Consider the following 27,996-nt stretch of genomic DNA (forward strand, 5'->3'; position numbering starts at 1 on the left):
AAAAATGCTTGAAATATATCACTGTGTGTAATGCATCTGTAGAAAATATATGAGTTGCACTTTTTGAATTGAATTACTGAAATACACCTTTGATGATATTCTAATTTTATGAGATGCAACTGTGTGTGTATATATATATATATATATATATTTTTTTTTTTACGATTGCCGTTTTTAGAACATATTTTTCACTTCCTGTCTAGTAAATTGTTGTCATCAGGAAAGGAAATGAGGACAAATCTTTTTAATGGAGCCTAGATAGCAGGTTCTAACCCTTTGCCACTCTATTCAAACTAAGAAAAAAAGTTTTGGCTGGGCATACACTTTAAATATTTTTTTTTCATACAATAAACATCATGAACTGGTCTCTTTTATACCTTCCTGGAGTTTAGCTTTACATGTCATCATTTATGAACTGAATCTACAAAAGGGGCATTTTAATTTTGCCAGTACTTAAAAAAAACACGGACAGCGCTGAAACCCACAAAGTACAGATGGTGATGAGGCATATATGCTATTTTTAAAACAGCAGTACAACCCTTTTAACTGACTTTAGATGTAGCTACTAATGGCATATGCTGTGAATGATCAAATGTCCAGATTTTTACTCGGAAACATTTTGCTAGTAGACATCACCCAGCATTGCTCTGCCAGCTGCAAAACCACATTAGGTTTCTACTAGGGACAGACAAATTATCTTCTGGCACTTGACAGGGAGGGCTGGCTAGCCCCTGTAAGCCAGAGATCTGTAAGATTCCATTAACAAGTATGTGAGTAAATTACACCGTCTGCAAACTAATTGTGCAAGATTGTTATTTTTGCCATTTTATCTCATTAAAAAATAAAAATATGCCCAGGATTGTTTTGCTTTGCTTGGGGACCAGCCAAGGGTTATTTTGAATTGTTTTATCGTTTTTGTCATGCCCAGCATAGACATCCCTACTACCATGTTGGATTTGTTCACTTCAAAGCACAAATACATCTGCAATCATGGAGGGAAACAGGCATAAAACAAACTCATACTATGTGCCCAGTTAACCATCTGTCCTTACCCAACCTCATCTGGATGTACGAATGGCCAAATGTTTTTTTTTTTTTTTTTCCCTTATGTCACAAGAGCAAATTTTTACATGGTCATGACTATTTTAAAACCCATTGCTTTCCCACCTATAATGATACCCATTAGTGAATGGACATTGGCCTTTGGCCTCCAGGAAGGCACGGGGTAACCGGTGACACACCAGCTGTTTAAGGACTGTGACTCCCAGAATCCCCTGCAGCTGACAGAGGATGCTGGAATTTGTATTTCCACAACAGCTTGAGGACAGCAGACTGCCCATGTTGCATTGCTGAGATGTTCGGCTTCTGATGTTCCTCTTGGGAGGTCGAGCTGTCAGGTAGTGTTTTTTTTTTTTTTTTATCTGGACATTGCTTCCCTAAAAATTGGCACACCTTCATGAAACCTCAAATTAGCAGAATTGTTGAACTACTAATTTTTGTCTGATATAAGGAGAACCATGTAGGAATATGCACTTGTAACTCCATACAGACTACCGTAGATGAAAATTAATTCACAAAAAATTCACAAAAATGAGCGGATTCACCTGATTTGTAAATCAATTTGCTTACCACTCTTTTGAAGCCTGTCTGTAAACCCCCACCCTCAAAAAAAAAAGAAAAAAAAATTCTCATTAGCTTTATCTAACTATGTGTGATTGTCATTTATTGTAAGGCTGGGTTTCCCCACATCCAATTCGCATTACAGACACGTGTGATGGGCTCTCAGCGAAGCCGGTTCACACATATCCGGAGCGACCGCTGTCCAGATTGAAAAATGTTCCGGTGCATGTTTGTGTCCGATTCAGGTGCAAATTCAGGCAAAAATTCTGACCTGAATTGCATCTGAACCGGTGAACAGAAACGCGCCCGTCCCCAGGCATGAACTCGCCGCACATATCTGAACACGACCTAAAAGGTTTTATTATGGATAAAGTAGCTCTTGATCCTGACAATTAAGTTGCCAAATATACCCCTTGTGACATGTATACAGATTATGAACAGCTAAGCAGATTTCTCCATCCATGTTAAACAATGTGAATGGACGAATTCCAGCTATTATAATCTGACAACCTGGCCCCATGGCTGTCAGAATACCTGAACAGTGGCTGCATCTGATTTGATGCAATCAATGTTTGGCCAACAATTTTCAACCCGGCTTATTCATCAAAAGTCTACTAAATAATTGTTGCGCCAGGTGGTGCCGACAATGGCACCCATGGCTTAAATGTAGTCTGAGTCAGCAGGAAGGGATACAAATTTAAGCTGTGTGTGGCCTTTACTTTTACTTCCTTCCTTATGGGGGCAACAATTTGTGGCCTCTGCAGCATTGCTACTACAGCATGAATTCTCCTGTTCTTCTTCTAAAGCCAATCAAATCCAATGACAAGGGAGCGGGAAGTGGGGCCGAGTCACAATATGTGTGTCAATACTGTAGATGCACACAGTGCGGCTCAGGATCAAACCTGCACAAGTACCCTGAGTACCCCAGTACAAGCAGCTTGCTAGAAGGGGTATATGAAGGGGGGAGGGTCCAGGAGAGCCAGTCTGGGACACAAGAAGAAGAGGATTGGGACTTCTCTGTGCAAAATCCTTACACAATGCAGGTAAGTATGTTTGTTATTTACCACTTCAGCTCCGGAAAGTTTTCCCCCTTCTTGACCAGGCCATTTTTTGCGATACTGCACTGTGTTACTTTAACTGACAATTGCGTGGTCATGCAACGCTGTACATAAATAAAACTGATGTCCTTTTTTCCCCCCACAAATAGAGTTTTCTTTTGGTGGTATTTGATCACCTTTTCAGTTTTTTTTTTGCACTATAAACAAATAAAGACCTATAATTTTGAAAAAACAAACAAACAATATTTTTTGCTTTCTGCTATAAAACACATCCAATAAAAAAATAAATAAATAAAATCTAATTTCTTTATCAATTTAAGCCAGCATGTAATCTGCTACATTATTTTGGTAGAAAAAAATCCCAATAAGCGTATATTGATTGGTTTGTGCAAAGTTATAGCTTCTACAAACTACGGTATGTGATATTTTTATGGATTTTTTATTTATATATATTTTTTACTAGTAATGGCAGTGATCAGTGACTTATAGCGGGACATTGCAGTGGACAAATTGGACACTAAGTTTCACTTTTTTGGGGACCAGTGACACTAATACAGTGATCAGCGCTAAAAAAAAGGCACTGTCACTGTACTAATGACACTGGCAGGGAAGGGGTTAACATCAGGGGCAATCAAAGGGTTAAATGTGTCCCTAGTGAGTGCTTTCTAACTGTGCAGGGGATGCTTTAACTGTGGGAAGACAGAGATCCGTGTTCCTGCTTGGCAGAAACACAGGATCTCTGTATTCCCTTGTCACAAAAGATCTGCCTTGTTTACATAAGCAGACCGTCATTCTGCCTCTCTCAGGAATGATGAGTGGGTCCTGGCGGACATTGGGTCCGCCGGACCCCCTAATTGACTTCCTCTGTGTCCAATCACCACAGTACCAGAAAAGCAAAATCATGTACCTGTACGTGATTTTTCGCAGGAGAGCCGCCGTCCTGCAGTACATGTACGTGAGGCGGTTGGCAAGTGGTTAAAAAATAAGATGAACCTTTAATATCACTTTACCTCTGCCTGTGCTCTGAAGATATAGGTACTTGACCCATGACCTACCTATGTTTCCGTGTTTCTATATCCATGGAGAAGCAGCATTGTCACCCTAGTTTACTCTGTTAATATGGCTTACAGAATTCCTCCCCCTCTCCCCATCTCCATAATATGCAGTGAACTGGGCCGGGCTGATTACACTGCTTGAGATTCCAGCACAGCAGAGATAGAGTGCACAGGAAGTTGAGAGCTCATTGAAATTTTGGCAGGTCCAACAAGTATTTTTTTTCCCCTTGTCAGATTAAACAAATCACTTTCAATAGTATATTTAACACACCAAAAGGCCCAAATAAGAGTTTATCATTAGGGTTTACATATTCGATAAGTGCATTAGGAATCAAAACTTTTTTAGTTTTTTTATTCAGGCCTTTCTTACAATATTGTTTGAATAGGCAGTTAATGGATACGTAATTGAATAGCATCCAAAGCATCAAACAATGTTTAAACTTGACTTTTTAGTTGAATTGAAAAACACACTAACCTATGTGCAACTGATCACAAAAAAAATACCTTCAGCTCCAATCAAAAACTTAGATAAATAACTGAAGGGTGCATGGTTAACTCAACATAAGTGAGTATCGGAGGTGAGATCCAAGCTCCAGGTTTGTTTTCCATCTATCCAATCTCCCGAACCTACGGCCTTTACACAGGCTCCTACAGCAGATTGCCAATATATAGGAAATTGTGGCAGCCTTATCTTTAATGCTTCACTGTTGACAGACTTCTTTATCATGGCCACTTAACACATTTTCAAGAAACGCACGTCTCCATCTCTTCCCGTCGAATTAGCACTAGCTGAGCATTTGACTCTCGATGCAGTTCTGCAATCCGCTAATGTGATATTTAATGAGGAGCCATCAGTCCGCAGAAAGGAAGTCAATATGAATCAGTGTTTACAAAGTGTGATTAACTCTGAAATATTTCATCAATGCTCAGGTCCCCGGCAGACTCTATGCTAATTACTAAAATGGGCACATGTTTTCCGGGGGGCCACTGATGGACCCTGGGAGCTGCAAACAAGGAGATGTAAGATTGCAATTATGCTCCGACTGTCTCTCTTGACAATTTATGCATTTGCTGAGCTGACCTCCCCCTTCCCGAGAGACCAATAAACAAAATGCATTTTCATTAAGATACTAATGCACTTAATCACGAGGGGGGAAGGGTTACAAAACTAAGGAGAGTTGTGTGCAAAGAGGACAAGGCCTTGCAAAATAGACTTTCTCTTCCCCTTGTAAATGAGCTGTGCATTACTCACCACCTCGTTCTCAACCAACAAGACGTCCACATTTTAATAAATCACTGTTGTGGCTTTATTAACCTTTTAACTTGCAACTTTTTACCATTAAGTTGGTTGTGAAGAGGGACATAGGCGAGAAGTATGCAAATGCAGAGAGGATGCTGTTTTGTTGCAAGACGTCTGGACCAACAGCTTGACCTATGCCCCTAGCAAGCCTCCTCCATGTATTATCCAAAGAGGACACCAGCTGTCTTGCACAGGCTTCAGAGAATAGACAATGACTTTCAAAGAGAGAGGAAAGAACACAAGTGTCTGTTTGACTACTGCATGGAACTTAATACATTTAAGGGTTATTTAAACAGTCTCAAAAAGTAGAAAAATCAAGTGCACAAGTAAAACTAATCTAGGAATTGAATTCAAATTTTGGAAAATGTAACCAAGAACTGTCCATTTCACAGTTTAAAGTCGGTTGGCTAATCATTATTAACCTAATTATTTAATTGATTTAATAATCATTGAATTAATTAAACATTGTTAACTTATGAAATATTGATTGTAAGTATAAGTGTGAGTGTTCCCTAGACATAAATACAGTACAACACAATTGTCTGTCACTTCAAAAACTTAACACATTTTGCAAATCATCTATCATATATATATATATATATATATTATATATATATATATATAGGTAGTGTAGGGAGGGCAAACTGCAGATGGCTTATTGGCCTGGGTGCAATCCAGAAAATCTTGAAAAAGACAGGCTGTGTCCCACAAAACATTGAATAAACTACGTTGAAAAATTCCTCCTGCTGCAAGTCCCATTGAGTGCACTTACTGCCTACTGCATATTCTCCATATATAACCCATATATACAAAGTTCTTAGTATTGTAACATATGTGGTGCTCTCATCTTTGTAATATTCTTGTGGTCATTGTTTTAGTGACCCATCCAGACTAATAAATCTTTAGAGAGTGGCCTCTGTCTTAAAATGATAACACCTTCCTTTCCATACAAAGATCCAGCACTGAACCATAAATTATACAATACAGAGATTGCCATTGCTGGCCACCCGAAATGTCTAGATGTCTGGCTCCTTAGCTTCAGTTCTGTCCAAGCCACTGACCTAGGATGAGCATGTAGATCAATTAAGTCCTGGTAAAATCAGGAATAATATATTCTTCTTCCAGGTCAGTGACTGACAAACTACTGAAGCCATTAGATCTGTATATACAATAGGAGAGGATGGTGTTGAGAGCATCCAAACCTCTTCCATATAAGTTTCCCTCAAGTTGCTGTAAAATCTTTATTTGATACTGTTCCTGTTAAAATTACCATATTTATGAGATTTTTGTTTTTTAACCAACTTGAGTTAATTTTTTTTATTTTTTTTTGCTGTATTCTCCATTGTTGTATGGCGTGTAAAGTCTGACTTGCTCTGAATTTTCTCTACAAACTAGGAAACATAGAATACAGTTGCCCGGCCACTAACGAATGTGAAATCACAAAGCGTAGACGCAAGTCGTGCCAAGCTTGCCGCTTCATGAAGTGTTTAAAAGTCGGAATGCTGAAAGAAGGTAAGATCTTATATATATTAAAGTTGCTTTGAACAGAAAGTAGAGTCACTGTAAATAATGGGACTATATTTATTATTCTACATTTGAAATTTAGAAGACAGTCAACAAAGTAACAGAAAAGTATTAAAACTGGCTAAACACACTGCTAACACATTTCACGCTGGTTGAACAAGACATAGTGGGCCCCTATTTGTGTACTTGTTGTGGCTATTGGGTCTCCCTGTGCACTAGCAATACTCATTAACCAATGGAGCTTCTCTGAAGCTATTAGCTTAAGCTATTAGTGGAAAAAAAAAAAACATCCGACTAAGCAAAGTCAGGATTTAGAATAGATGTCTGTGGCCCTCTATAGGGGCCCATTCACATTTCTTACGTTATGCCACACTTTAACGCACCTTGCACTAAGGCACCCCATGGAAATGTAAGGACTGACTTGCCAAAAATAGGATGTGATCCTTATTTTGTAACAGAACACATCACTACACACTACCATGCATTATTGAGCACTGCAGCATTGAATCCACAGGATGGCTACCAGGCAGCTAGCATTATCGCAAGGAAAGGCCAGCCGTGGAAGTGACAGGCCACATGATTCTCTGTGCACAGGCTTCCTTGCCAGTTTCCATTTGTGCAGATTTGTGGGATTCCAGGGCGCCAAAATATCCAAAAAAATAGACTTTTTACAAAAGTTTGTTGTAATACATTATGGTGGATTGCCATGAGTTGGATCACTTTAAAACGCCTGTGTGCGGCCTTAGTGCATTGGGGTGCTTTTCAAAATTAATAATACTCCAGTGTGTAAACATTTGTAGCATGTTGTAGCGTAGATATTTGCCAGCACACCATGGATCAACAAAAAGTGGCATCCAAATGGATTATTTATTGCATGATTACAACACAAGGAGAGTGCAACCTTTTCGGCGTCACGCAAGGGCTCCTTCACATGCCTGACGAAGGGGTCCTGCATGATTTGAAACGTTGCACTCTCCTTGTGTTGGGATCATGCAATAAACAACCCGTTCGGACACCACTTTTTGTTGATCCTTGGTGTGCTGGCAAATATCTACTTTGTAACTTGAACCAGAATCCAGCTGGTTGTTGCTGCAGCACCCAAACTTTATGAGCTTATCCAGAAACGTGTGCGATTGAAAAATGAAGTATAACATGTTGCAGCAACACACGTGTTTCTGAAATGTATACTTGTAAATCGGGCCTTAAAATTAAAAGCTACAAACACCAGCAAGATTTCAGACCAGGGAATGTTGAATACTGACTGATAAGGCACAGGGGCGGCTTTTAAAGGTCAGCTTTTAAAGTTTTTTTTCTAGTTTCTGATTGGCTGATACGTCTACATTGTGTAATTATCAGAAAAGAGATACAATCACATAAGAATCATATAATAATGATATTAATGTCAATAGTGCTGTTTAGCATCTATCTATCTATCTATCTATCTATCTATCTATCTATCTATCTATCTATCCCTCCTTTTCTTTCTTTCTTTATTTTGAGAGAAAGAATGAATTTTTTCAAAGGGTCCCAATATTCAAATTATTGCTGTTTAGCATCTTCCTTCCTTCCTGTCCTTTTTTTCTTCCTCTATTCCTTTTTTTCTTTCGCCGTTCCTTTCCTTCCTTCCTTTCCTTTTTTTCTTTCGCCGTTCCTTTTCTTCCTTCCTTTCCTTTCATTTTCTTCCTTGCTTTCCTGTTTCCCTTTTTCCTTTCCTTTCTAGAAATAATCAAATTAATCAAAGGGCCCCAGTACTCAAAGGTGGGGGAATACAACCTGGACCACTAAGGGATGTGTCCATTATGGATAACATTTTTCCATTCCGTCTAATGCCAAAAATAATGCCAAATAATAAACTCTACAGTCAATGAAAAGGTGGTATAATAAATCCGAACTATTTAGTTTTATGTTTTGACTCACAGATTTTGCAGCTTTAAAGCATACTTGTACAATTCTAGCTTCTTAATGTATGGCAGATAGGTGAATCAATTTATCTATGTATCTATCTATGTACAGATAAACCTTGGTTTGAGAGTAACTTGGTTTGAGAGCGTTTTGCAAGACAAGCAAAATGTTTTAATACATTTTGCCTTGATATACAAGCAATTTCTTGATATAAGAGTAGCGTCATGTTACAACTGAGTATAAAAAAGAAGTGTATCTATATGGTTACATGTAATGAAGGTACAACATTTAGCAACATATTGCTACACTTAGAGGTGCCTCTCTTCACTTGTATACCCTGTAAAAATGCTTTGATATACAAGTGTTTTGGATTACAAGCATGTTTCTGGAACGAATTTTGCTCACAAACCAAGGTTTTACTGTATCTATGTATGTATGTATCTATCTATCTATTGTTTCTACCTATCTATATATTTGTGTATGTATGTATCTATCTATTTATCTATCTATCTATCTATCTATCTATCTATCTATCTATCTATCTATCTATCTATCTATCTATCTATCTATCTATCTATCTACCTATCTGTCCCCTTTCAAATTTTAATAGTAAGTTACCCAATGCAGTTGTCATGAGTTTTCCACATGGATTGTATACGTATACATTTTAATTTATTATTTCTTACTTTTGTAGTTGAAAAAGGTCAGGCATGCTTTCATTTTTTAATATACAAGGATGACAAATTAAGGGCAAAAAAAAAAAAGAAGTCCACGATTAATTTCCTCCTAGAACGAGCGCTCTGGTTTTATAGCTTTTTTCACTGGGCTGGATGAGAATCTGTTTATTTGATTGGCTTGTATTAAACAGGTTTCTCCAGTTTTATGGCTGTCACACAGACGCAGTCGGAACAGCTGCTTTTTAATTGGAGCTAAGTCGCTGCTGAGAGACTAGGGATGGTCAGGGAAATCCAATAGTGTCAGACACAGACAATGGCAGAGTATGTGAGCAAGACTGACAGAGACAGATTGTGGACGGAGCCCTGACACACACAGGATTATTGGAAGTAAAGAGGGATAAGAAAGAACGCCGGGATATTGAGAGATGTCTATAAGATGGGAAGAGGGTGGGATCCGGAAAACTGCAGGCAGAATGCCACAGAGAGAACATTTGATACTGAAACTGGAGGAAGTGCTCTTCTCTCTGATTGACACATGGAGGATTGATTTATTAAAGGCTGTTCACTTTGCAATGGAAGTTGCACTTTGAAAATGAATTTGCCTCAGAGCTTAGTGAATACGGTAAAGTTTCACTTTGAAAAGAATACCCAATCACGTGCAAAGAAAATAAATGAAATTATGATTGGATGATGAAGGTCAGCTATACTTCACCTCATTCACTAAGCTTTGGGAAAAGCAAAATGTGACTTCTTTTGAACAGTGAACAGCTTATTTGCCTTTAGTAAATCATCTCCATACTTTTTAGCGGTATATTGCAAATTTAGTAACATTTTAAAAAGCTCATGGGCTAGGCTGGTTAGGAAGGACGAGGGGAGAGCATTTTATAATATATAGACTTAGGCTTTTATTTTACTTTAACCCCCCCTGGTGGTATTCCCGAGTCTGACTCGGGGTGAGAGTTTTTGGCTACGATCGGTAACCCTGAGTCAGACTCGGGCTCACCTCGCTGAATCCACAGGCTTGGTTTACTTACCTTGTCCCTGGATCCAGCGATGCCACCGCGCTGTGTGGGCGAGCAGGTCCTCGCTCGATTCACACAGTGTCCTCCTGTGCCGCCGATCTCCTTTCCCTGTGACGTTACGACGCACGGGAGCGGAGAACGGCGCCAAATTCAAAAAGGTAAACAAACACAATACATACAGTATACTGTAATCTTATAGATTACAGTACTGTATGTAAAAAATACACACCCCCCTTGTCCCTAGTGGTCTGCCCAGTGTCCTACATGTACTTTTATATAATAAAAACGGTTCTTTCTCCCTGCAAACTGTAGATTGTCCATAGCAACCAAAAGTGTCCCTTTATGTCAAAAATGGTTTTAGAGCAGCTAGAAAACAGCGATAATAAATTATAATCACTTGCAGAATTGTGCGATAGTGATTTGTGGGGAAATTCGTCATAAAAAAATAAAAGTAATGACAGCGACAATTCTGCAACTGAACAAATTTCAGTGATTTTGATTTGATTACATTATTAAATAATTTTTATTATAATTATATTATTATTTGTTATAATTATTTATAATTATTTATTATATTATAATTTATAATTTTGTTTTAAAAAAAAATTCATACCCGGGATGCCTACTAGACTCTTGTTTGGTCAGATTTAAATGAGTTATTCCTAAGAATTACAGGCCTACAGTATAAAACGCCAAATTTCCTTGCAAATAATGGTACCGCTTTCAGCACCTTTTTTCTGAAATAATCATACCGCCAGGGAGGTTAAAGCAGTATTAAACTCAAAAGCAAACATTTATTATATTGCAGCTTACCAATTCTTAAGCCTCGTACACACGACCGAGGAACTCGACTGGCGAAACACATGGTTTTCCTCGTCGAGTTCCTTGTTAGGCTGTCGAGAAATGAAGCAATACAAAGAGAACAGGATACTTTTTCATTAAAGTACATGGTACAGTCAGGGCAGTATTAATAGCATCATGGGCCCCTGGGCAAAGTAATATTCTGGGGCCCACAATGATGACAGTGCAGGTAAACAGACATCAAGTAGGTAGGAGGCAGATTGCCTCCCCTGTGCATCTATCAATCTCAGTGCCATCATGGTACCCCAAAATTCAGGGCAGCGTGGGCTCAAGGACAAGCTGCCTTGGGGAAAGTGCAGGGGCCCCCCATGCAGATGGGGCCCCTGGGCAGTGCCCAGGTGTGCCCACTCATTAAGACAGCCCTGGGTACAGTAGGCACATATCAGGAATATGAAGGGTAACAAACATTTTAAGGATCAGTAAGCTGCAATATATTACATTTTGTTTTTGGGTTTAATACCGCTTTAAGGTCAGTTAAATTTGTGCATACCTTACAAAGGAGTGGAAAACAAATGGTGACATTGAATGCTACGCAGGGGATGAGAAAACCAAGATAGTAAAATAATTAGTGGGATGAACAACATATAATTCAACCCCACATTTCCATCACGGGCTTGAGAAAACCGATGCCAACCCAACCATAAATTAACATAACCTCCTGAACTTACGTGGATTAAATATTCCAGCAAAACAAAAAGATGACAGATTGATGACAAAATTAGGCGTATTAAATTCTTACAAACGTAACTCTATTAGATTATAACCATCTAGAAGTACCCTTATTTTGTTCAGCTGCTTTGCAGGCAATATAGTGGGCACTTTTACCAAGGATGTCTGCCAAATTCACAAAATGCTTAGAAAAAAAAAGATCTGGGATTGGATTTGAAGTGATGAAGGCACAGCTGGTAATATAGAGAATAAAGTCTCGAAATCGTCAATGGTGCCAGGTACTTCTTTACTTGCTTTAAGCTCTAAAACAATGCGCTTCGCTGCAATAGAGATGTGAAGGGTTATTGATGCAGGCAACGGAACAAGTAGTTTTCCCCCTGCTTAGGAGCCAAAACTAATACAACACTAAACTCTGCGCAGCATCATAAAAATGCAAAATAAATGGATTTAATATTGCCTTAATTTCCTAGTTTAAAGGCCTGCGCTAACGAATAAAGGGGAATAAAATGTGCATTGGATTAAAGAATAGAAATGGAGGAGGGGTAATACAGGGCATTGCCTCTGTATATATACAGATACTCAGGCGTCAGGAATATGATTATTAGTGCCATCATCATAATATCTTTGCTTTACTTTTCATTTGCAGAAAAAAAAAAGTTTCACTTTCTTTGAATCTTCAGGCTCCAGTGCTAAGCGTTAGTATCCTCTGTGGGGTAGAAGTAATGATGACTTCGGCCTTCTACACACGACCAAGTTTCTCGGCAAAAACCAGCAAGAAACTTGCTGGGATTTTTTTTTCAACAAGGAAACTGTCGAGGATCCCGTCGAGCCAAAAAGAGAGCATGTCTTCTTTTTCCTCGACGGGAATGGAGAAACTTGCAAGGAACTTGATGAGGAAAACGATGTGTTTCGCCCGTCGAGTTCCTCAGTCGTGTGTACGAGACTTCCCTCCGTTCCAGCAGTTTTATATGAGGATGAGCAAATAAAGCCCCATACACACTATCAGTTTTCCTGCAGGTTTTTCTCTTCAGATTTACCAAAACCATGTAGTGCAAGGGCCTGCCTGATTGCATACACATTGAAACTCTTATGCCCTGTACACACGATCGGTCCTTGTGCCAAAAAATTACCCCTTGAACCAGCTCTCAATCTTTTGTTGGCAGAAATTCCGACAGCAAAAGTCCGATGGAGTCTACACACGGTCAGAATTTCTGTTCAAAAGTTAATTTTGGACTTTTGCTGTTGGAATTTTTGATCATGTGTACAGGGCATTAGAGGAGTTGGTGGATACATGAAGAAGTGTCACAACATTATGGACGTTTAAAACGCTGCTTTTACAGGCTTTTGATTATTTTTTTCTCCTGCCTTTAAATGCCCCTCTGTGTTCGCCTATGTGTCCATACAGGCATTTAGAAGCAGAAAAAAAAACATAATTTGTGCATTTAGAGAAGGAGCATTTGGGCAAAAAAAAAAAAGCCAAACGCACAATAATGTGTGATAATGCTAGATGCGTTCAGGAATGTTCGCTCACTAATGCAGTCTAATGGTCAGAATGTTCATTTATAAATAAATATTCTGGCTGGTAAAAAGCATTTACACCAAACCTGTGAACATGCATGCAAAACGCAGCTTCAGGCCTCGTACACACGACCGGTTTCCTTGGCAGAATCCATCAAGAAACTTGGTGGGAGATTTTTTTTGCAGAGGAAACTGGTGGTGTGTACATTTTTCAGCGAGGAAACTGTCGAGGAACTCGACGAGCCAAAAAGAGAGCATGTTCTCTTTTTTCTCCAGGAATGGAGAAAATTGGCTTGTCGAGTTCCTCGACAAGCCTAACAAGAACTCGACGAGGAAAACTATGTGTTTCGCCTGCTGAGTTCCTCGGTCGTGTGTACGAGGCCTTAGGCTTGTTTTTTTAGTTGTATTTTCCTTCCTTGGAGCAAAGACATCCAGGGGAGGAAAAAAATATCCAGTTTGCGTGAGGCCTAGGTTGAGGAACCTTTCTAGGTGAATATCTAGTCCATCAAGAAGTAAAAACAGTGGCAGTTGTTTATATTAACAAAGCCATGTGATCAGCTTGTTAGACCCCGATCCGCCTCCGTATGCTCAGCGGGGATCGCTCTGTTGATCCTCGCTGAGCCTCAGGATGACAGGGCAATCCTTGCACACTGTGCAGGGACCTACCTGTCTTTTCTCCGCCCTCCCCTATGGGGAGATCGGATGAACACGGACCGTATGTCCGTGTTCTTCCGATCCGATCTGCAGACGGAAGGAAAAATAGGGTTTTTTTCCGTCTGCAGAATCGGATCATTGCGGAGGCGGATGAGATCGGGTGTCAGCCGATTTTCATCCGCTGACACCCGCAATCTCATAGGGACCAATGTATGTCCCTTTTTCATCCGCAAACGGATGGATGAAAAAACGGACATACGGCCCGCGGGTGTGAAAGGGGCCTTAGTCTTGACATGGCAATCACATGGCTTTGTTAGAAAACAAAGTCATGTTTTTTTTTCTAAGCAAATTGCATCTAAGCCGTCTGCATTGCAAAATGTGATGCTACATTTTAATAAAATTTCACCAAAGGCACAATCTGTAAATTTAGACCAAAATAAAAATTTGGCAAAATTAAAATTCTGACATTTTTTGGATACAGTAACTAAGCAGAAATCTATGGGACTTGAAAGTAATGCCGCGTACACACTATCACTTTATGTGATGAAAAAAAATGACTTTTTTAAAAACGTCACTTTAAATGACCGTGTGTGGGGGAAAATGTCGTTTTATGTCTTGTGAAAAACGACAAAAAAAAATTGAAGCATGCTTCAATTTTATGTGTCGTTTTTCAAAACGTCGTTTTTTACTTCACAGAAATTGACCGTGTGTAGCAAAAAACGACGTTTAAAACAACGTTTTTACACCCGCGCATGCCCAGAAGCTAGTTATGAAAGTGGTGAACGTAACCTCGCTTTGCTAGAATTGAAGTTTCAAAAACGTCGTTTTTTACTTCACAGAAAATGTCGTTTTTTTTCATCACATAAAGTGATGGTGTGTATGCGGCATCAGGGACAGATGACATTAGTGTTCTCCAGGTATAGGTGTTTTTTTGCAAGATATTATTTTCATATTTCAGATGTTTGTGTAAAAGCATTTTGAACTTATTTGACATTTTAAGTACGAGAAAACCCATAAATTACCTTTTACTATATTTACTCAGAGGAGACAGTCAAGTCTATATATATAATAACAAGCCATGCATATATAATAACTGTCTGCGAGCTAAAAAACAAAAAAAGAGTGCACTTTGAAAGCTTTGCTGAATCAGCTGCATTCAGGATGACATCAAGTTGCTGTTTTCTTCTCTTTCTGCTATAAATGTGTTATCCTGGCTGAACGTTAACCTGCATTGAACTGGAAAAAAAAATCTGAAATCTTCTAAAACACCTTTTATATCACAGACAGTCGTCCCAGCCCCTGCGTCAGCGATCGCTGTGCTGCAAATCTATTCAAATGTAAACCTGTTCAATTCAATTACCAGCCTGTAATAAAATTTGCTGCTTCAAACTCCATGTTGGTCACAGTATTCTGTACATGCTGGTGGCTCAGCGGGCCTCCAAATTGACAGTTCAAATCTATTTAGGGGAAAAAATAGAGATGTGCAATGTGAAATACTCTGGTTTGGACAGGCAAAAATAACAGACTGCTTCTCGCTAGAAGAAGCTGCACTGAATGAAGAATTTTTCCCTGTAAAAAGTTTACTAAGGTGTGCCGGGGATCATCAGCCCAAGTGTGAAAGTGACACCTAAACCTTGACCTAGGGCCAAAAATTAGGGGAAAACAAGCTACATCCTATTTCTTATATATAAACTCTAAAATGATTGCCTTTTGAGTTTATAGTCTAGGGGCCGAATTCAGATACATTGGTGTATCTTTCCGCGGGGCGTAACGTATCTTAGATACGTTACACCGCCGTAAATTAGGGCGCAAATTCCGTATTCAGAAAGAACTTGCGCCCTTAGTTACGGCGGCGTAATGTCTGTGGTCCGACGTAAGCCCGCCTAATTCAAATGTGCAAATCGTCAATGCTTTAGACGTGAACGTAACTTATGTACAGCCCTATTCGCGAACGACTTACGCAAACGACGTAAAATTTTCAAAATTCGACGCGAGAACGACATCCATACTTAACATAGGATACCCCTCATATAGCAGGGGTAACTTTACGCCGGAAAAAGCCTAACGTAAACGGCGTAACAAAATGCACCGGGCGGACGTACATTTCTGAATCGGCGTAACTACCTAATTTGCATATTCCTCGCGGAAATATATGGAAGCGCCACCTAGCGCCCAGCGTAAATATGCAGTCTAAGATACGACGGTGTAAGACACTTACGCTGGTCGGATCTCAGGGAAATTCTGGCGTATCTAGCTTTCTGCGTAAAGGCTATCTGAATCTGGCCCCAGGTCTCCTACATCATGCTTATTTCCTATAGAAGTATACTACCAGCATAAAGTAAAATAAATTATGTACTCTGTACTTGTTTATGTAGTGCAAACTATGGCATTAAATCTGTTCATTCATAGGAAAGGCATTAGTGGCCTGTTGGGTATCTAAATTGATATTCAACTCCCGAAGGTCGTCACATGTTGATAACATAGATGGATCTGACTTTGATGTCATAATATCTGGTTTACTAGCCACCAGATATTCAATACATTTGGCAGTTGTACAGATTAGTTGTTCATATCAACTGTAATGGTTGGCAGTGCTTTCCTTCACATGGATCTTGGACCTCTAATGATGTCATACATCAGCAGTCACAATGTTATATAATTGCATTGGGAGAGTTGACATCATCATACATAAATCTTAGCACACTTTATGGTTTAATTTAAGATTATGAAGCCTTCCAACGAACCCCTTTATTACTAGAAGCACAATGATCATTTTTGATTGTGTCCAGATATTTCCATGTTTCTAAAAAAAACAAAAATGAACGATTGGGGTAGATGTTAGTTTTGATATATGGTGCAGCCTTCCTTTACCTGAATCTTGGGACTTTGATGATGTCATGTATCAGCCGTAATATAGCTGTATAATTGCATTATGAGAGATGTCATCATGCATGTATCTTAGCTTCCTCTGACGTTTTATCTACGATTATAAAGGCTTCCAGTGAAGCCTCTGATAACTAGAATAACGACAATCTTTGATTGTGTTCAGACCTGTCCATATCTCCAAAGACCATGAGATTAAAGATTGGGGTACAAGAATGCTGAGACAATTCCCCACAGTTAACAGCCATATTGGTTAAAACCATATCAGTTTTAACACAGGGTTGCAATACGTAAATTACAATCTGCAAGATAATTAGGAAGTACGCACTGTAGCTCAAAAGCTGGCAGTAGTGATTGCTTTTTTGGCCCGTTCCATTCTCGGCAGTCACATGCTCAGTCAGGGGTTCTCAACCGGGGTTCTGTAGAACCATAGGGTTCCTTCAGTGGTTGCTAGGAGTCCCTTGAACAATGAGCAATGTCTGCCTCCCAGATAAGTTCCCAGTGACACCATTGATCTTTTTTTAACTATGTAAGGTGGTAATTCTTCGCCAATGACCATCACACTATATATTGTATATGGAGTTATAGATAAAGGAGGCTGGGAAGTTATTTGTTGAAAAGGTTGATAAAGGCTGCACTAATGTCTTAATACGCCCACAGTGCTCTTGGTAACCTGGAGACCATGTGATCTCTTCAGAGACTTTTGGTCTCTTGAAGCAGAAATTTTCATTAAGTCAACCACAAAGCCAGTTTTTTTACCCAAAATAATAATGGGACAATTGACAAAGCTGACAGATGTCGCTTTAATTTGGGTAATGTGTTAATTTCAGTAAATGCTTTAAAGAATGTAAACTAATATAAAAAAAATGAAAACATCAGTTAAAAGCCACTTGCACATCATGCACATGTCATGCAACTAGGACGTTTATCTACTACAACAAAAAGTTGTTTTTCCCATACAAATCATAATTTCATAAACCAAATTCTAATTTTCAAATCCTGTCTGATGGGAAAACAATGCCACGCCCACTGCGATTATCAATTAATCAGATTGGAACATCGATCGCAATAGACATTCTTACATATTGCAATGTATCATTGACACCTGTAATCATACCGAATATAACAAACTTGATAAATCTATGATCTCGTAGTTACCCTCTACCCTCCTTACAACATTGGCACAAGATGCATATTGTCTACTCCCTCCTCACTTCCCCAGTCATTGATTAAGTTATACTGACTAGTTAAATGCTGTTGAGAGCTAAAACATTTCAGAATTCATTAGCTCTCCGGTGCTCGTCTGTAAAATAAAGTGAAGGTGAAGTGCACAGAGGCCTTAAGAGGATTACGTGTACAACTCACATAATGAAAATGATTTACTGTGCAAATACCCTGCTGCTAGAGAAAAAGCAGCCCATACATATGCTTGATCTGTAGATTTATTTACTGTCTCTCGATTTGCCTCACAGGACTGAGTGTCTGGGAGGAAGAAAAATATATAAGAAGCAAATCAATACTCAGACATGTACATTGTGGGAGATGGGAGCCATTTTATTGGAGGGTTTCATCTAATGACAGATTAGCTCAGCCTTTCTCAATCTCTTTACTTTAGAGGATTCAGTGAAATTATTTTCAGATATCGGGGAACCCCGTTAAACCCAATTCATTGAGTGGCAATGAAAAAAAAGGCCTTACATCGGTGGCCAGTGAGAAGAAAGTCCTCTTTACAGTGATGGCCAGTGAAAAGAAAGCCCCTCTTACATTTATGATCAGTGAGAACAAATTCCCCTTAGAGTGGTGGTCAGTGCGAAAAAAGTCCCACTTACATTGGTCAGTGAGAAGACAGCCCCCCCCTTAAAGTAGTGGTCAATGAGAAGAAAGTCCACCTTACAGTGGTGGTCATTGAGAAGAAGGTTCCCCTAACAGTGGCGGTCAGTGAGAAGAAAGTCCTCCTTATAGTGGTGGTCATTGAGAAGAAAGTCCTCATTACAGTGGTGGTCAGTGAGAAGAAAGTCCCCCTTACATTGGTGGTCAGTGAGAAGAAATTCCTCTTTACAGTGGTGGTCAGTGAGAAAGAAAGTCCCCCTTACAGTGGTGGTCAGTGAGAAGAAGGTTCCCCTAACAGTGGCGGTCAGTGAGAAGACTGTCCCCATTACATTGGTGGTCAGTGAGATGACAGTCCTCCTATACATTGGTCACCCAGATGGGATTGTTTTTTTACCTAACAAAAGTGGAGGTACACTTTAAGAAATTCCTTCCATAAATTAGCAGATTAAAGAGGACGTAAACTCCCCTTGTTTGTTTGTACCTATAGGGAAGCCTATAATAAGGCTTCCCTATAGGTAATGTAAATATCTCCTAAACTTGTACCGTTTACGCTGATTACGTGATTGTTACATGCGCTTTGAAAGAATGGCCACTTTTCTTCAAGGCCCTGTGCCCGTGATCGGCGGCTGAGCGCGGTTGTGGTCGTCATTGCAGCTCTGGTCAATAGAGCCCGTAGAACCTGGAAGAAACACCGGGGAAGATGTCCGCCGTCTCAGTGGTGTGTGTGAGCCGCTGAGAGGGCTTAGTTCGAAGGTGAGTATGCGATGCATACTAGCTTATTATGCCTTTGTCTTACAGTTTGTTTTGTTTGGGGGGGGGGGGTTACAACCTCTTTAATTCTAACCTACACTTTTTTCAATTTTGACACATAGTGCAAAATCCATTTGTGGCTCATAGATTTAGGACAGGCCCTAAAAACAGACATTATTCTGCTGTAAGTTGTATGTGACAGGTGCACTTCAATTTACATTTTGATATGATGTTATACTGTATTATTACTATTTTTATTTCAGTATGGATGCGCGTAAACTGGAATTGTTTTCTGCTACTCGCAGTGTAAAATAAATCTTCAGTATTATTCAAAGAGAATAATTTCAGCGAACATGCCAGTTTGTTGAGCTGCACTGACCTCCGTTCTGTTTTTTCTGAGCTCTGTCATGTAATAATACTCTTAAGAAGTGGCTTCATTAATGCGAGATATTAAACAAAGCACTTGCTCTGTAATATCAAGAGATAACACATTGCATTTTAACACGTCTGTTCTTAAAGCTAAGCCTTTTATGTGTTTTTAATGTGTTTTAAAGAGGCTGTACAAATTAAGACTTGATGTAAAGCCAAGAAAGGCCTCTCGTAAATCTGCAGCAGACTTGTTTATCGCGTTCTGTGATGACTGTACACAAAATTTGTCCTGTTTATACAGCCGTATGAAGAGCGGGCACGTTTCATTATGCTGTTGTTTTTTTTTTTGTTTTTTTTTCGGTTCTCATGCTTTCTTATTAACATTTTGTATTTGATTTTTACATTTTAAAAAATCAATGATGCTCCAAGGAGGGCAGTTTTTTCCCCAAATTAGCACAACGGTTTTTTAAAAGTTTCCTTTAAAACCTTTTAAAACATCCTGCCTTGTAGAAGGAATAGGGCAAACATTATAAAAGTTAAACGCCAGGCAAGCAGATAAATATACAGATGAAACACATATATAGGAGATGTTTTGGCTGCCAATAGATTTTAATTTCTGTCCATCCAGTCCTATGATTTACACCGGTGTTTCTCAACTCCAGTCCTCAAGGCGCCCCAACAGGTCATGTTTTAAGGATTTCCCTCAGATGAAATGGCTGTGGTAATTACTAAGGCATTGAAACTGATCTAATCACCTGTGCAAAATAATGGAAAGCCTGAAAACATGACCTGTTGGGGCGCCTTGAGGACTGGAGTTGAGAAACACTGATTTACACAGCTCTGCCCTTTTGTTTTTATATAATAAAGATGACATATTTGCCTGATTTGTGCAATGGTTTTGCACAGAGCAGCCCCAGTCCTCCTCCTTTGGGGTTCCCTGCCAGCACCCCCCCCCCCCTCCCGAGACGCTGCTGGCTATGGAGGCACTCCCAAGCCACACTGTGTGTGTGTGTCTATTGACACACACAGTGCCTACTCAACCTCGCCAACTACTCCCTTCTCACTGGCTGTGTTTGACAACAGCAGGAGCCAGTGACTCCCACTGCTGCCTTGATCTCCATTGAGGATATTGGTCCGATGCTGCAAGCTGTCCCATGCCCCTGAGAACTGAGTGATCACATCACTGCTGATCACTCAGTTTTTGGGTCCACTCTGGCAGAGCAGTGACTGTCAGTCACCTAAAGGGGCTTTAGCAGTCTGTTGACTGATTTTGAGTCACAGGACAGCACAAGTAAGTACACTCCAGTGACTACATGAGAAGTATGGCCAAAAGAGCTTTGGCTATACTTTTCTTTTAAACATCAAGATTATTCTATAGGTCAATCAAAATATGCTGATATATTTGGGAAATGCTGTGGGGTTTATGGAAAACGAAGACGTGCCATTATGGTATGGTGTGGATTGTAGACTTGGGTTACCTGACATTGCCAAAAACCTATAGCATAAAAAGTGCTGGAAATTGGGATGTTTGAGCATTGAATTCCCTGATGTACTTTGTTTTCCCCATGGAGGAGGTACCTTCTAATGTAAAGTTTCTCCAGGGTTCTTGACATATCAGACTTATAGGAAGGAAGTACTAAAAATTATCAAATAAACGTGAACGGTTGTTCAAAGTGATAAAAACAGCGCTATGAACAGGCAAGCCCTGCTCAAAAATAAATTTCCTGAATGAGTGATGGTGAGGTAGGTGATCGCTAAATGGTATATATGCACCTAATACCAAACAAAAATTTATAAATGCACCATGAAATGTGGATAAGTCACCCAAATAGGAGGGTATACGCTTACCACTGCAAATCTATAAGTGATTTGCTTACAAACCATCAAATGATCCAGGTACTGCACGGGTTAAACCAACTCAGGAGGGGGTACATGAAAAGCAAAGAAACACAAAATTCATAGTGCAATATGCCTAAACAGTATCCCCAGCAAGGTGTGGAATGATCCCACTAGTTAATGCCCGTACAGTGTTAAAAGAGTAAATGCACATAAATAAAGTGGTTTCACCGGTATCCTCCTGCCCACAGGGGCCGCGCGAGTGCTGCGGATGAGCTGATCTCGTTCCCTCGCTGTGGTTGGCGGATGATGGAGCGCGGTGGAACGCACTGTAGACTTCCGTGTAGCATCTGTCTGTAGCCACGCTCTGGCGCGTTTCGTCACTTCCGACTTCGACTGAGGGCGTTTTTATAGGAAGGAAGGACAAGTATTGGAGCTCAGATATAATTGACAGTTTTCTTTACACATGCAATGCATTTTTAGGGTTCTAAGTCGAGGTCCTGCCACAAATTGTATACTTGTGACACGTGCTGTCTGCTGCCTTAATTCTTCTCTGTTCAACCTTTTGAAACACTGATGAACCTAAGCATCTCCAAACATAATCTTTTACAAATACTATGATCAATTAATTATATCTGGACCACTGCATTTACATGGTGTACGACAACAAGAAATACAAGGAGCCAATTTGCTTTTTTTTTACGTGAATTGCCTCATAATTGGTATTTCCAACTCTTCCGACAATTTGGGGTGAAAATGCTTTCCATAATAGCTGCCTGCCAAGTTCCTCTTCCGCATAACACAGTCCAAGGCTTTATTTCTCAAACAATACCCACGACCCCACAAAACCCCTCCCCCTACACACACCCTCCAAATCACATCAAACAGTGGGTGTGGTCGGTCAAATTTCACAACCAGTAGGAGGGTCTTAAAGGCATTAAATACCAGGATTGCATTACACACAGAGTGCAGAGCTGTCACTTGTAAACACAGAAACCAGACTTATGTGTTTACAAGTGATTGTGGTGAGCAGGCACCAAAGGGTCTGAGCCAGAGGTGGTGGAACTGAGTTCCACCAAGTTCACCCTGAAAAAACGCCCTGACACAGTCATTGGGGAGAAAATTTCCTACAAGAAATGGTCATGAAGGTAATGGGGGACTACGTGAATGCGGCGATCAATTCATAAATTACACATTCCTTTCTATATATCTGATAAGAAACTACAGCATGTCCTCCCTAAATTGTATATGTATCATCATTCTATATTGTATGTATAATTTAGACAGGTAGACGTTACAATTATTATCATAATTACACTTCAAATATAATATATTCACATTCTTTAAATTATATCACATTTTATGCAGTTTACAGTTTCCCATGATAGATAGATAGATAGATAGATAGATAGATAGATAGATAGATAGATAGATAGATAGATAGATAGATAGATAGATAGATAGATAGATAGATAGATAGATAGATAGATAGATAGATGGATAGATAGATAGAGCGTGTGTGGGGATTTACCTATTGATGAATTAATATGTACTGAGACAATACACATGAAATGAAAAGGCCTTCTGTACAGCACTAGACCATTCCTCTTGGTCATGTTACTGAAACTAATTTTCCCAAGGATTAGAAGACGCAGCTTCTGTGGATACATATCCCTGCTTACACTAGGATTCCATTAAAAGTTAATCATGTTTTATGATGGAAAAAAATAATTTGAGCCCAGTTGAAAGCCTTCCTTGAGGATCTTCATTTGTCACCCTCCTTTTGGGTTCCACACGCAAGGCTTGCAATGCTATAATTTAAAGCAAGGTTATTATTACAGCGCCCATTAATATGCTGCGGACGTGGGATTAGGAAGAGGGCCTTCTTTGGGTAGAGATGCTGAAATATTTGCTTATTCACTGAAGCCGCGGTGACAGCAGTGTAATTGATAAGGGGAGGTGGGAACGGGCCTGAAAGATGGAAGGCCGAGACTGGTGTGGCATCTTTCCCCCCGAGCATATAGATAAATAGCTGTGCTTTGTTCCAGCACTCTGCCACCCATTAGCCCATATATCAATATGGCACTACCATTTGTTGCAAAGTGCTTGAATTTAATATAAATAAGGCCTTGTGGTACATTTAAATAAGGGTCATTTTCTAAAGTGCTTGAGGGGGTCTACATTTATTTGTGTCCAATGTGTATTTGTGTGTGCAGGTTTGTGCGATATATAGATGGATGCTCATAGAAATATCATTAATGTACAAATTTGCTGCATGTATACAGCCTTTACAATGAATAGGCTTCCAATATGACAGGGACCCCCTAGCCTGCTTTTTAAGAGTTGTTCCTGGAGCCATTTGGTGAGAGTCGGCATGTAAGGGAAGGCAGTCTGTGCGTTGTTTAGTAACCTCCAACATCATCACAAAAATGAGTTAAGGAATGTGCGTTGCCAATAGCACCCTCATTCTGTGAACATTTTATGGGGTTAAAAAAACATGATATATCCACCACATCCCTTAATAATTCTGTAATTTCTTATCAGAAGAACCCCCATTCTGTCCTTTCTTTTACCAGTACAGTGTGGAAGAATAATGGGAAAGAATATGGTTGTATGTAATGAGCCACGCAGACTGAGACCCTTCTCTCCTGTGCATTGATAAATGAGAGTGACCCACAGAACATTTATGAAACATGGAAACAGATAAAAAATCCTGCTTTAGAAGCCACCATCCTATGTTTGTAGAGCAAGGTTTATAAAATGAGACTTTTTGTGATTAAAAGAAATGTAATTTAGGTAATTATCTTTCTCACCAAATGCTAAGGCTTTTTCAGGCTGCATTCACATCTGGGCGTTTTGAGTCGCGGGCAGAATAGCCGTGATTCTGTGAGCGACAAAATTCTAAAATGACAAATCGTACAATGCGAATTTCAGATGCCATTCATTTTAATGGCACCTAAAACCACAGTGAGTGCGGTTCTGCCATGATTGTCGCACGATAGATCCCAAAAGACCACATCCCGTGAAGCTTGTCACGCAAAAAAGGAGCTTCTTTCGGGCGAGAAGCATCGCTCAATTGCGGTTTGCTGCGATTGGATCATGATTTATCGAGCCACTTTCGCGGCAGAACCACACTGAGTTTTTAAGTGCCATTAAAATAAATGGCATCTGAAATTTGCGTTGTGCGATTTGTCTCTTTAGTAGAGTGCTTTGAAATCGCAGGCAGAATCGCTGCAACATCACACCTATGTGCAGTACGTCCATTGTAGTGCCTTTTATAGCACACACATGTTGGTGTGAATGGATTCTTACTTGTAGATCTAAAGGCCCTAAATCAGTGGTCTCCAAACTGTGATGCGACCCTTTGCTTGCTTCTATCCCGCCCTTGGGATGCTATTCCTCCAACTAACATCAATGATGAGGCACTATTCCTCCTACTGATGCCATCAATGGTGTAGAGAAAAGAAAACAAAGGCGCACCAGCCTAGTGTATTACCGTTACAAGATTTTAATAAAACTAAAATATATACAGGGCCTACTCACAAATGTAATGGAAAAAATCGCAGTAAAGCTTAATCGACATAAGCTGCAAAGAGATGACCTCGAACCATACTCCAATCGATCGTAGAGAACGTGAAGGGGGTCACCACCGACTGGCGCGTTTCAAAGCTCTAAGCCTCTTCATCAGAGCCTAGCAGGGGCTTATGTTGATTAAGCTTTACTGCGATTTTTTCTACTACATTTGTGAGTAGGCCCTGTATATATTTAAATTTTACAAAAAATCTTGTAACGGTAATACACTAGGCTGGTGCGCCTTTGTTTTCTTTTCTCTTTGCCACTAGGATATCCCCATCCATGAAGGGCAGCAAGGCCAGTGGCATCGTTGTTGGTATCATCCCTATGGGCAATTGACTCTTGGATTATCCTCTCGTGCGCAGGAGAATTTGTTTTCTGTGTTTTAAAATGCCATCAATGGTGCACTCTTCCTCCCACTGACAGCATCGATGGGGCACTGTTCCGCCTACTAAGACCAATGATGGTGCACTATTCCTCCCACTGACACTATCGATAGGGCACTGTTCCTCCTACTTTGACCAATGATGGGCCATCAATCCTCCCACTGACACAGTCAATGGAGCACTGTTCCTCCTACTAAGACCAACGATGGGGCATCATTCCTCCCACTGACACTATTGATGGAGAACTATTCCTCCTATTAAAACCAATAACGGGACAGTGTTTACTCCCACTTATTCCAGGACATTTTCTATTCACACTGGCCACAGTCGGGCCCCCCGGGAAGCCTGAAGGACAGTAAACTGCCCCTTTGTTTTGAGACCCCTGCCCTAAATGATTTGTAGATCTAAAGGCCCTAAATGAAAAAAAAATTTATAGAGATCTACACATCAAACCAAAATGAGGGAAGAGGACAGAGGGATTGAATTCCAAAAGAAGACAGTCCCTCCAAATGATAGACAGTTGGGAGGTATGCATCCCAGTTGGTGACACCTAGCAGCAGTCTCAGGGTTTTTAGACGACTACACAAGGGGGATTTTTACAGGTAAATAATACGCATAAAATATGTTAAAGGGGTTCCTCAGCTATGCACACCCTCCTGTTTCTATGCCTGAACCAAGGGTGGATAGATTCCAGTAAAGTAAATGCTACATGAATCATCTGTCCTTAGTCAAGATGGCCATGGCCAGAAATGCTAAACGGGTGCTTTTTCTGGAAAATAACGAATTGATAGCTGGATGGGCGAATAGATGGGTGAGTTTGCTTTGAATATTAGAAATTAACTGAATAGCATTTTTGGTTTGCGGTGGTTCCGATGCATTGCATATTCAGATGTAGAGCACATTAAAAACAAATAAAGCTGCCTTTAGGAAGAGGCACCTCAGTGTGGAAAACTGTGTATGGTTGAATGATGCTATAAGGCTGTGTTCACCTAATAGTATTCTGTGGATGCGTGCAAAATTGTGCTGCACATACAGTATGCACATTTTTTGCACCACACATATTCATTTCAATGGACTGCATTACGTGTGGCAATTGCAGCAAAGTCACTCATTTACCTTTTTGTGCCTCAAACATTTTTACATTTTTAAACCACAGATTTTGCCACATTTGAAATTTTTCATGTTTCTACAAACCATGCAATGGTGAATTTAACTATTGGATCTGATTTGTTGTTAGGAGCAATGATTTTTGTTCCAACTGGTCCAAATTGTCCTGCGTGTGATTTTTACATCTGTGTTGTTACAAGATGACCAGGGTTTGTTGGCTCAAAGTATATTTAATTTACCGTACTTTCTTGGCTAAATAGTGTTAATAAAAAATATATATATATTGTATTGTAAACTTAACCACAGTACCACCACAACACTTTTTTTTTTGCACTTGTATTCATACATATACAGTGACAGCTTCCAAAGACCATAATTCACCCAAGGTGCAGATTCAATGAAACTGGAAGCCACGCCTCCTCATATACTGACTGATGAGCTGCCTGGGTATAATTTATATTCCGATGCTGACTGCTCGTGTATTATAAATGCCACATGGAATAAACTTGAGTCTCTTGTACTTTAGTTAATTAATAGGAAAACCATGACATCAAGCATTGCAGTGCTGGGAATATCACATATACATTTTCTTTGTATGAAATGCAGCAGAATTCATAATTTCAGGTCAGCTTCACAAAGCCAAAATGCCAGTTTGTTGTTAAGATGAAAACCAAATGCCAGTTTGTTCTTGTTTGTTCTTAAGATAAAAACCAAAGTGAAAAAAACAAAACAAAAAAACAACGGAATCCCGAGAGATTAACAAAATATTAAAAAAGTCCCAATTGCAAAATTATAAAATTGCAATATTATTATTAGGTAATGCTGTAAGGTTAATTGGCTCCAGCCTGAATTGGCCCTAGTAAGTGTGTGCGAGTCCAATTGCAGCTATGGAAGGCCATGGTAACTCCATGGTGTGACTAATGCAAATATGGTACACATTTTAGGCATGGAGTCACAGAAAACTAAGGTTAGATACACACCAAAAAAGGCATTAGGGATGGAGGATTGTGTATGATTTATTTGCTCTTGAGTCTGTAGCTGGATACTGTATCAGTAGAATTAGCCAGTTCTATAGCCAAACTTTGAGTAGCCCTAAGGCCCCATCTTCACTTTGGGCTGTTAGCAATTACATGCAGGAGACCCAGCAAGGGTTCACGCCGATTAGCTGCGGACAGAAGCCTCATTAATAGCAATGAGGAACTAACAGCTCCTGCAGCTAATCGTGGCCACTCACATTTAATCACTTATGTAGCCAGATCTTGAGCTCAATGATCTCTCCGCCTAGCCTGGAAGCAGTGTGCATCCTGGAGACATTTGGAGAGAGGTATAACAATTGTAGGGAGCACAGGGGCACCTGTACATACAGAGTACAGGTGCCTGGTGCAACATACAGAATGCAGAT

At 39.9% G+C, this 27,996-nt stretch overlaps 1 protein-coding gene across 5 annotated transcripts in view; it reads left to right on the forward strand.

Moving 5' to 3' along the window:
* Positions 1 to 27,996, forward strand: part of ESRRG (estrogen related receptor gamma) — a 304,078-nt gene that overhangs the window by 135,094 nt on the left and 140,988 nt on the right. For all 5 annotated transcript variants that reach the window (XM_040351445.1, XM_040351443.1, XM_040351446.1 and 2 more), the window contains one exon: positions 6,429 to 6,545. In XM_040351445.1, coding sequence (XP_040207379.1) covers positions 6,429 to 6,545 — 117 coding nt within the window. The remainder of the gene's footprint in view (positions 1 to 6,428; positions 6,546 to 27,996) is intronic.

The sequence above is a fragment of the Rana temporaria genome, chromosome 4 (genome assembly GCF_905171775.1).
Source record: "Rana temporaria chromosome 4, aRanTem1.1, whole genome shotgun sequence".
In the NCBI taxonomy this organism is placed as follows: domain Eukaryota; kingdom Metazoa; phylum Chordata; class Amphibia; order Anura; family Ranidae; genus Rana; species Rana temporaria.